The 11,379-nt window shown below is 47.2% G+C and overlaps 1 protein-coding gene across 1 annotated transcript; it reads left to right on the forward strand.

Annotated features, from left to right (window-relative positions):
- Positions 1-4,519: 4,519 nt before the first annotated feature.
- CBLN4 (cerebellin 4 precursor) lies at positions 4,520-11,170 on the forward strand. The gene is made up of 3 exons (XM_059707529.1): positions 4,520-5,048; positions 7,962-8,078; positions 9,856-11,170. Exons 1-3 carry the CDS (start codon positions 4,758-4,760, stop codon positions 10,051-10,053), a joined length of 606 nt encoding a protein of 201 aa, XP_059563512.1. The 5' UTR covers positions 4,520-4,757; the 3' UTR covers positions 10,054-11,170.
- The last annotated feature ends 209 nt before the right edge of the window (positions 11,171-11,379 follow it).

Here is an 11,379-nt window from a genome sequence, read left to right on the forward strand (position 1 = left end):
TTCTTTGCCCATTTTTTGATTGGATTGTTTATCTTTCTTTTGTTAAGTTGTATGAGTTCCCTATAAATTTTGGAGATTAGGCCCTTATCAGATATGTCATTGGCAAATATGTTTTCCCACACAGTGGGTTTTCTCATTGTTTTGTTGATGGTTTCTTTTGCTGTGCAGAAGCTTTTTATTTTGATGTAGTCCCATTTGTTCATTTTTTCTTTAGTTTCAAGTGCCCTAGGAGCTGTATCAGTGAAGAAATTGCTTCGGCATATGTCTGAGATTTTGTTGCCTTTGGATTCTTCTAGAATTTTTATGGTTTCCTGTCGTACATTTAAGTCCTTTATCCATTTTGAGTTTATTTTTGTGTATGGTGTAAGTTGGTGGTCTAGTTTCATTTTCTTGCATATATCTGTCCAATTTTCCCAGCACCATTTATTGAAGAGACTATCTTGGCTCCATTGTATGTTCTTGCCTCCTTTGTCAAATATTAATTGAGCATATTGGTTCGGGCCGATTTCTGGGCTCTCTATTCTATTCCATTGATCTATATGCCTATTCTTGTGCCAGTACCAGGCAGTTTTGAGAACAGTGGCTTTGTAATACAACTTGATATCTGGTATTGAGATACCACCTACTTTGTTATTTTTCAGGATTGCTGCAGCTATTCGGGGTCTTTTTTTATTCCAGATGAATTTTTGGAGAGTTCGTTCTAGATCTGTGAAGTATGCCGTTGGTATTTTAATGGGAAGTGCGTTGAATTTATAGATTGCTTTGGGTAGTATGGACATTTTAATGATGTTGATTCTACCAATCCATGAACACGGTATGTTCTTCCATCTGTTTATGTCTTCCTCTATATTTTTTTTCAACGTCCTGTAGTTTTCTGAGTAGAGGTCTTTTACCTCTTTAGTTAAGTTTATTCCTAGGTAGCTTAATTTTTTTGGTGCGATGGTAAACGGGATTGTTTTTATAATCTCTCTTTCTGAAAGTTCACTATTGGTGTATAGAAATGCCTCAGATTTCTTGGGGTTAATTTTGTATCCTGCTACATTGCCAAATTCATGTATTAAGTCTAATAGCTTTTTGATGGAATCTCTAGGGTTTTGTATGTATAATATCATGTCGTCTGCAAATAAGGACAGTTTTACTTCCTCTTTTCCAATTTGGATGCCTTTTATTTCTTCTTCTTGCCGAATTGCAATGGCTAACACTTCCAGTACTATGTTGAACAGGAGTGGTGAGAGGGGGCATCCCTGTCTTGTTCCTGTTCTTAGGGGAAATGGTGTTAGTTTTTGTCCATTGAGTATGATGTTGGCTGTGGGCTCCGACAATTTTTAAATTATAAAGTCAATTAAAAGTGGTTTCAAACAACAGCGGGTAGGCCGGGGTGGGTTGGGGGGTGGGTAAGAGATCAACCAAAGGACTTGTGTGCATGCATATAAGCATAACCAATGGACACAAGAACTGGGGGGTAGGGGAGCCCGGGGGAAGGTCAAGGGGGAAAAAAAGGAGACATATGTAATACTCTTTGTAATACTTTAAGCAATAAAACAAAATTAAAAAAATAAAATATTGAAATGTGAAAAAAAGTGTTTTTCAAATCATCCATATACTTTTCCCCATAAATACCATCTTCATGCAAAGCAAGTCAGTCACACGGCCATTCCCAAAGGGAGTCCTGAGGACTCACTCAACACTGCGCTGCAACTGGACTCAAGCTCCTAACCCTCCCTCAAAGAAGAGCATTAACTGGGGTTGATCAGCATCACTCAGATATCCGGGGTAATCCAGTGACCCCGTGGGCCCTGATGTGGCTACGGGAGTCTCGCTGCCCTTTCTCTCTCGATTTTCTACCTTCCGTACGACTCACCTGGGCTCTGTCTCTACATGATGCGTGGAGTCTTCTTTCATTCAACTCCAGGGTCATTTTCCAGGCAGGGTCCTTCGAGCTGAATACCTGGTGTGTCTGTCTTTGTCTTCTTAGGGACATTTTCTTTAGACACAGAAAACCACTCATGGATCCTTACTGTCTTAGGCTTGCTCGAGACTTGGTTTCTCTACTCAAACAAGCAGTTATGGAATTTACTGACCACAGGAGCATTGCTTTCCCATGCAAGACCAGGAAGGAAGACTCTTGGGGAAGGAAAGGGTGCGGAGGGTATACTGGGGTGGTGGGAAGATGGATTATTGAGTATTTGACAGTTCTGTAGTCAACAGAGCTTTCCCCCCAACTTCTTCCAGCCTAAAATTGAACAGCCCAAGTGGTAGGACTAAACAGTTGTCCTGGAAAAGAAAGGAAGAGTGCTTAGCCCTACAAGAGAGGAATGACACCCAGCCCCAGGCCTTAAAAGACATTATCCGATGTGAGGAAATTGTCGCTGTTGTCAGGCAGACTGAAAGGAGCCTGCAGAGAGGTCCCAAGTGGGACAAGGGTTCAGGTGAAAGGCTGCTGGCCTCGGGTGGGGCATTAGCACCGGGGGTAGGGGATTGCTGTCAGAAGGCACCAGGTCACCTGTATGGTTGCAGCTTAGATTAGTGAAACTCAACATCGTAACAAATAACATGACCTGAGCACCTGCCAGTTAGAGCTGGTCCTGACCCCATGGGCGCAGAGTCTGAAGGCCTGTATGGCTCTAGGCACCAACTCTTTAGTTGCAAGATTATAGACCATAGGGCAGGGGGTGAGGGTGGGGTGGGGGCAGGGGTGGGGGTAAGGGAGGACATACAAATACCAATGTTAACAGTTGGAACTGCAGTGTGGTGCTTATGGCTCAATGCCCCGCCCTCCTGGCTTCTGTTGGGATGGGGGTATTGAAATCACGCTGATGAGGCCCTCCATCCAGGTAGGGATAGGGAGCCACCCATGGCTGATGTTGCTCAACAAACACCTCTTCAGTGACTACTTAGTACATTTCTAAGAGCGCCGAATGGCTGACTGGGAGGCTGTTTTGACTGAAGATGCGCTGCCTGCCTGCCCTCTGGCAGCTGGACGTCTAGAAGGAACGTGGGAAGGGGTGATGACCCACAGCAGCACAGAGCTGGAGGGGCTTTAATTAGTGGTCTTGCCCTCTCAGGAGGGGCTCAGTGCCTGGGCCAAGTTCACACAGCTGGTCACAGACAAGACAAGCCCTTCCTCCCAGTGGAGGCTGCGGAAGATCATGCTTGCCAGCCCGAGTGGCAGCAGGGTGGCACAGGGGCGGGGCGCCTCCAGAAGGGAAGAAAGTGCTGTATTTTCAGGAGTGGATTGGCTTTTCTTAGGGGTACGGTTTTGGAAGACTTATTCTTGCTGAGTTAACTCCCTCTTCCACTCTTTTTTTCTGGCTTTGCCTGGGGTGGATTCGCTGTGTGAGTGGGGAGGTGTGCCCCTAGGCTCCCCGGGCTGCTCTTCCCTGAGCAGACGGCGTGGAACACCTCCTCCCAGTGGCCCTCACTGCCTTTGGTCCGCCCAAGGTTCCCCAGGCCCCAGCGCTCTCTGTGGGGCAGGTGCTGGGCCAGGTGCTGGGCCAGGTGCGGTCGGGACTCCCGCAGGCTCCCGGGTCCCGGGAAGAGCGCCGCGCAGGAGCCTCTGCCTCCAATTCCGCTCCGCAGCCGGCTGGCAGCGCCCCGCTCCGTTCGGAGGGCGCTCGGCTGCGGAGTCCCGCGCAGGGAGGGGCGGGGAGAGCCGCAGCCCCTTCCACCCCCCAGACCGAGGAGGGGCGAGCAGGCACCGAACTGGGGCCAGCACAGGGCTGCGGGCGCCCCTCCCTGCGCACACGCTCCTGGCGCCGCGCACTCCCCAGGGCTGAGTGGCCTAGGACTCTGGCACTAGAAGCCGGCGCACCCGCCTGCTTATGGATGCCTTAAGCGCCAGGCGGGAGCTGCTCAGATCGGGTCACCGGACTCCTTCTCCCCCTTTCCCCGGAGCCCACGGGCTGAGCTGGAAGCCAACGCCAGCCGACGCTGCGCTCCTATAAATAGCGCGCTCGCTCAGTCTTCGCGCTCTCCTGGTTGCGGAGGGCAGAGAAAGTTGCGCGCAGGGACTCTGGGCGTGGGGCGTGCGGGTGCGGCACAGACAGGAGAGGACCCTGCCAGCCCAGCCGCCCTGCACCTGGAACTAATCCTGCACATTTGAGCTTCCGAGCTGGGCATTTGGCTGGCCGCTGCCTACCTGCGGCATCCGAGCCACACCGAGCTGTGGGGAATTTTTGACCAAGCAAAAGTGGCAGCCGCCTGGGTCCCGGCCATGAATACAGCCTCGCGTTCCTCTCCGCCGGGGAAACACCTTCCGCCGCTGTAATCCGTCCCTGCCGCTGGCCAGACGCGACAGGACCGCCTCGGCCCTGCTCCGCGCCCACCGCCCCCTGGCCTCTCTGAACCCTCTTCGCTCTTCCTGATCCGCGGTTCACCAGGGGGTGCTTGGGTTTGGGGTGAGCATTTACTGCCAGTTTCCCCTTTGAGGCGTGAATGTGAGGGTTTGGAGACTTCTAGATGTCTGGCAACAAGGGGGGCGGGTGAAGGAGCCCCAGGCAGGGCTGACTCTGGGGCGGAGGAGGGTGAGGTAGGGGGTTCTGCATGAGCTCCTTAAAGGACAAAGGTAACCGAGCTGGCGAGAGAGCGCGAGGGAGACTCTGACTTCAAACCAGAGAATCGGTGGAAGTGAGAGCGCCGCCGCCGCTCTGCCTGCAGCGCTGTCTATCTAACCGCCAGCATCTTCCCAGCCGGGTCCCGGGGAGCAGGCGACGCAGGCGAGCCAAGCGCCAGCCGCTGCGGCTGCACTCGCGCTCACCATGGGCTCGGCGCGCCGGGCGCTGTCGGTGGTGCCGGCCGTGCTGCTGGCCCTCACGCTGCCCTCGCTGCCCGTCTGGGCGCAGAACGACACGGAGCCCATCGTGCTGGAGGGCAAATGCCTGGTGGTGTGTGACTCGAACCCGGCCACGGACTCCAAGGGCTCCTCTTCCTCCCCTCTGGGGATCTCGGTGCGGGCGGCCAACTCCAAGGTCGCCTTCTCTGCGGTGCGGAGCACCAACCACGAGCCCTCGGAGATGAGCAACAAGACGCGCATCATTTACTTCGATCAGGTCAGATCCCGAGGGATGTGGGGCACCGGGGGCAGGGGCGGGGATTGCCGAGCGGCTCAGACCTGGCTGCCTGCTAGGGCTCAGCTCATCTGATTGGGATATGGGGGATCATTTAGGCACTCTTCTCCCCAAATATGCCTGGGACTGAAACGTCCAGTGTCTCTCCCACGCCAGCCCCTGCCGCCCCCATTCTCCCCTGGCATCCGGGAAAGGCTGCGGGGCAGCGGGACAAAGGCTGGGAACACAGGGCTGGGCAGCAAGAGCTCAGGATAAGTTTAGCAGCAACAGGTCCAAGGAGCTGGTGGGAGTCTGGTGCCTGGACTTTGCAATCTCTTGGCCAGGGTCCGGCCCCTGCCTCCGACCGGTGCCCAGAGGCCGTCCCGTGGGGCTCTCCACACGCAGGGTAAATGGTTTGCTTCTCCCAGGTGGGTGGGCACTCTGCAGAGATCTTGCAGGTGGCCGGAGAGGGTGCGCAGTGGCCAGGGTCGGTCTCGCTCACCTTTGGCCTCTGGGATCCCCACACACGTCGCAGGCGCCCTGCAGGGGAAGCCCTTCCTTGGCGCTGGCAGAAAAGTTGCGGAGGCGGAGGGAAAGGAATTGGGCAGCTGCGCGAAGCGGCAGAGGGAAGCCTGGAGGGCCGCTGGCTCTCCCTTCCCTGCCTGTCCTTTCAGAGAATTGCAAATTGCTGGGAAAGGACCCGCTTTGGGGCTGAGGGTAGGGGATGGCGGAGGAACTGATGGAATCCATGGCTGCTTTTCAGAGACCTGGAGCTCAGACATTTGGCTAATGAAAACCCCCCCAGGATATCAGCTCAGCGTTAGCGAGGAGTCATCACTGAAAACTGATTCTGGGGTTTTAATTTCTACCCTAAGTACACCCAGAACCTTTTTATTTCAAAGTCACATGCGTAGCCCACAGTTGTGCAAAAAGCCACATGTGTGAGAGCGCAGGTGAAGAGGTACTGCCTTCGCAAGTGCTAGGGAAGCAATAAGGCGACAGTAGGTTCTTTATTAATGTTTCCTAAGCAATGCACTCTCCCGCTGGCCGGAGACAGACCAGGCGCCTCTGGGGCTTCCTATGGGATAGCCACAGTTCAGCAGCCCCTTCAGGAGTGCAGTGCTTTCGATCCTGACAGAAACCAAGGCTAGAGCCTCCCCTGGTTTGCATTCCCGCGCATTAATTAAATGTTGGATGCTGTGGGCACTGCACTGTCCTGCACAGTGCATTCTTCCCAATGACCCGCCCGTCAATTAGGAGAGGAGAAGGGCTTATTCCTCTGGTCAGGAGCCATGCGTCTTGGAGACAACAAGGAACATTCAGTGATAAATCTCGATGTGCCCGGATCTCTAATTACAGCATCAACCTCCAGCCTTGTGTGCAGTCAACACTCACCAGCCGTTTCCCTTATTCCTAATGATGTATGCTGCTTGTATCCGACTCAGGAAGTCCCCACTAAGTTTCTCAAATCACTTGAAATGTGCTGGGAGAAATCTTTGTAAAGCGTCTGCTGGGGATTACTGTGTGGCTAGGGATTTGCTGTCGGAAGATCCTCGATCATCAGGTCTGAGAAAGAAATCTGGTGCTGACTTAGAAGAATATGAAATCTCAGAATAACATTGTCCACATACATGCAGTTTAAGTCAGGGGTCGAGCCTGACCGTCACTATATTCTAGTGCAGTTCTCAGAGGTAAAAGTATGTCTTTCGGGAATTATGCTAAAGGGTTAATATTGGCATGAATGTGTTGTTTAAAAGAGATAGTAGCAGATTGCCTTTGATATAGGGGAAATGTGTCTTTTAGGGACATCTGTTTTTTTTGAATGCCACTTATAGATTTATCTCTTGAGGAGAAATGGAAGAAATCCTAGTTATTTTTCAACTCTACCCCCCTCCAACTCTCTTTCTTCTCTCTCTCTCTCTCTCTCTCTCTCTCTCTCTCTCTCTCTCTCTCAAAGGAAGGGACTTACCTATGAGATGTTTGCAAATTTGGTTTAAGAGGTCACTTGTTGAAATTCAAAGTTCATTTCGCAACCAGTAGATCCAGACTGAGCGTCTTCGAAAACAAGATGCATTGTGGCTTTCTTTGGGAATAGTACCTGATTTCATGCTTCATTTTTGACCATTGAACTTTTTAATTAAGAGCAGGTGGCTGATCAGAGGGTGACAGCCAACCCTGGGAGGAGCAGGAGAAGGCCCCCTAGGTCACAGTCTGCTCTGATTCACGCTCTCCTCTGTGGCAGCCTGTAAAAGCTGAGTCATTGCCAAAATAGAATTAAGGCCTATATGGCACAGGGATGAAAGGATGAAAAAACGGCCAAGGCTCTCAGGAGAGGTTTGGCGGAGACTCTGGTGAGGGCCGGTCTCCAGATCACTCTGTGCACCAGCTGCTCAGTGTCATGTATTACGGCACATGTGGAGGGGGCGCCCAGGCTCTGTGTGGTGTGTCCAGGGAGGACTGGAGGGAGCCCATGGATGCGGATTGGCTGTGTGGGAAACACCACCTCTGGACACTGGGAAGGCTTGCAGAGGGTGGGAATGTAAGTACATGGCAGGTTCCTTTTATCTGACTCTCAAGTACAGCTGATAAATCCATAAGCCCTCACCTGTTACCTACATGTTCCCAGAGCCATCGGGCCCTGCTGGAAATTGAGGCATGAATACAAAGCTGTTACTTTATATTTTCCTCTACCATTTAGAAGACAGAAGATCCTTCCAATATACAAATCCATTTTTTTTTTCAAGTCGCTAAAGAGGAAAGGAATAGAATTCAATGTTTTATTCTCTATGGTTTCTTAAGCTAGTTGTGGATTAGGAAAATAAAAAAAAAAAGAAAGAAAAGGGAGGAAGGAAGGAAACATACTTACAGAAGAGAATATTATAATAATTTACTGTTATTTATTATTTTTATTTGTAGATCCTGGTAAATGTGGGTAATTTTTTCACACTGGAGTCTGTCTTTGTAGCACCAAGAAAAGGAATTTACAGTTTCAGTTTTCACGTAATTAAAGTCTACCAGAGCCAAACAATCCAGGTATGTGTTTTGACCTGTTCCCTCTCTATCCCCAAGCAACAGTGTTTATTGGTTGTGGGTTATGTATTTATCCAAATATGTGCTGTCAGTGTAAAAATAAACAACCATCCACAGTAGTTTATTTTTAAAACACTTAACTTCTAATCTTCTCCTTTATAGCCTCTATTAAGGCATGTGACAAGAAGCATATAGAAAAAATAAACAATTGAACTTGTTACCTTAATAACAACCAACTATTTAAAAAACATGGCTTTGGATAAATGGTGATGAATGGAGGCTTGACTTGGGGTGGTGAACACACAATATTGTGTACAGATGATGTGTTATGGAATTGTGCAACTGAAACCTGTATAATTTTGTTAACCAGTGTCACCTCAATAAATTCAATGAAAAGGAAAAAAAAGCATAGCTTAGTATAAACTCAGTGACACAAATCTCTTTATAAGATCTTGATTTCATTTAGTGCAGTTGCAAAATTATTTCAACTTGTAGGGATAGAACTTGTAAGACCAGTAGAGTTTTACAAGTGCTTACTAAATAAAAACAAATTTGCTATCATTGTTAAGAGTTAGGAGAAACAGTTTACTAGTAAGAATACATTTATGAGTAACTAACAATTATTTGATACACTTTTTAAATAAGTGGGTGCTACGTTTATGCTTTAGTTTACCTTGAGTTACTCTGATCCTGGTGAATTCTTACCAATTGCAACTTCACAGTTAACAATATATTTTGTGTTGTGCTTTCTAAATAATGGGCTTGAGCTTACACACAAAGGCAACCATGGCCCTAGTTCCTGTAATGTTTAGATTTGAGAACACCCAATGACACCAATACATGTCTATGGAATTCTAGGAACATGTTATCTTTTGCTCAATGTTTGTACTGTATGCTATGTCCATGTGAAAGATAGATTCACTCATCTACCACTTTTACATTTCCTAGTGAATGGATAAATTGATCAACCTCAGATTTAATGTATTCAGTATTTTTTTTTAACGTAAAAAGAATGAACAGCTAGAAAACAAATTCACTGCCATAGGAAAGCTTTTCCCAACCTCACTGTTTAGAAGTTAGTGTAATGTTTAATACAGTATGATCAAAATTGTAATATGAAGAAAAGCAAATACATGTTGAGATTATTTGTTAATAATTTTGAGCTTATTAATTATTAATTCTTTGCTAATTAGTCATCATTAAAATCTTCAATGGTAGTGGTGATTATTATTTTAAATACATGTTTCTTATCAAGGAAAACAGAAGAAGAAGCCACAGTGCATACACAGTCCATGATTTAAGATGATTTTTAGCAGTATGCATGTCACCGCTGCATAGAGACCTGCCCAGAAGTTGGTAGAACTTTGCTATGTCTGGTTTATCAGGGTGAAGGGTGCTGGGCCTCCTTTTACTAACACACTGGGAAGCTACAGGCTTGCTTCCTTACCGAAAGATTGCTAATGAATCTCAGAGGTAAATAAAGTAGTGAGCTTAAGTTATAGGTGACGGGTAGCCAGTTTTCACATGGCTAGGCTGCTCTCCACAGATGGTACTCTTTTGCAGGCATTTAAGGACATTTCTATGGAAGAAACTCAAGTTTACTTTGAACAGCCCTCACCCCTAGCTTAGCAGCATACTAAGTCTAACCACTGCACTTGGCTGATTTGAAAGGAAAGGGATATATTTACTAAACATCAGATATTTCCCCTTGAGCATTATTTGTTATCCCTAGCAGATTTTTTGACTTTAAGGAGAGCTTAGTGAGTTTTTTTCCTTGTAGGTTAACCTGATGTTAAATGGAAAACCGGTAATATCTGCCTTTGCTGGGGACAAAGATGTTACTCGCGAAGCCGCCACCAATGGAGTCTTGCTCTACCTGGATAAGGAGGATAAGGTTTACCTAAAACTGGAGAAAGGTAACCTGGTCGGAGGCTGGCAGTATTCCACGTTCTCGGGCTTCCTGGTGTTCCCCCTATAGAATCCATTTCTCCGTGGCGTTCACCAGGTGAGGGGCGGCTCACCACTGAGTTATTGGAAGATCATTTTCTCATCCTCGGAGTGATGTCTTATTGGTTTCATGGGTCAGTATGGATTCTCTTTCAGGATCCCAGGCTGTCCAGACCAATCCAGCTTTACCGATTACTTTTGCGTGCCTGCGCTCCCTATGTGTGGATCAGGACTCGGCAGACAATTCCTATCTGTGCGTCCGTGTAACCGTTATAGACTATCTGCAGATTCCTTCTGAATTTAATTTCCTGGAATTACTGAATTCGTTGCAGATGTGGAATTTTATCTATTTGTTTTTAAAAGACTGGCAAGTGGGTCTAAGAATGAGAAGATGCAAGAGTTCCGAATTCAATCAACGGTTAGTGCGAGGCTGCCAAAGAGCTTACCTGTGTTGGTACATTGGTCACGCGTGTTCTTATTCCTTTGGACTCGGTTTGTTTTTGTTCAGTGTAGGTACCTGGGAGTTGTTTTGCGGTGACTGGTTTTGTGTTTTCTCTACCAATAGGGTAATGAATGGCTTGCCCGCAAACTTACCCTATGAGATCCCCAACATGACTTCCCTTGAAAAAAAGAATGCTTCATAGTTTTATTTTAATTATATATGTGAAAGAGTCATATTTTCCAAATTATATTTTCTAATAGGAAGAATAGGTCATAAATCTGACAAGGAAATGTTGCTTACCTGAGTTCTACCTGCTCAACCCCCAAACTTCCCAAAACCGCTCTCCTCTACCGGAAATCTTATACTTTGTTGCTCGACTTTAATTAACATGATTGATGATAATCACTTTATTAAACACCTAAGGGATTTTTCCCCTTAGCCATGACCACTTTATTAACAGGTGATGGGATGCCCTTGTTTTTAATTATACCTATGTTTCCAACCTTCTGTTGTGTTTGAAGTATCATCTGGTTTTGCCTTAACTCCTTGAATTGTATATATTTATCTGTTTAGCTGATATGAAATCCAAATATCCCATATCTAAACTTAGTGCAATATCTTATTTTGTCTTTTGTACAGATCATATGAATTCATAAAATTATTTATGTCTCTGTTATAGAATAAAGGTTAATATATGTTAGTTGAATTTTGTCCATTCGTTTTGGAAATGTGTATTCTGCTGAGTTTATTTCCCCTCTCTCTCTCCAATCTTTTCCCCCTTCCTTTTTTCCTCCCATCCTTCCTTTCATTTCTTTTTCCTGGAGTTGAATGAAGACTTTCTGGATTTTTAGGGACAGTCCCCTGAATTGGCATGTGGGACCGTTACTGTGTTTAACCTGTCCAACCAGGAGCTGT

The sequence above is a fragment of the Myotis daubentonii genome, chromosome 8 (assembly GCF_963259705.1).
Source record: "Myotis daubentonii chromosome 8, mMyoDau2.1, whole genome shotgun sequence".
Taxonomy (NCBI): domain Eukaryota; kingdom Metazoa; phylum Chordata; class Mammalia; order Chiroptera; family Vespertilionidae; genus Myotis; species Myotis daubentonii.

Excerpts from the sequence above, each read along its gene's own strand:
- CBLN4 (XM_059707529.1), top strand. The coding sequence starts at position 4,758 with ATGGGCTCGGCGCGCCGGGCGCTGTCGGTGGTGCCGGCCGTGCTGCTG. Across the intron at positions 5,049-7,961 it reads GCATCATTTACTTCGATCAG|ATCCTGGTAAATGTGGGTAA; the intron begins GTCAGATCCCGA and ends TTTTATTTGTAG. Across the intron at positions 8,079-9,855 it reads ACCAGAGCCAAACAATCCAG|GTTAACCTGATGTTAAATGG; the intron begins GTATGTGTTTTG and ends TTTTCCTTGTAG.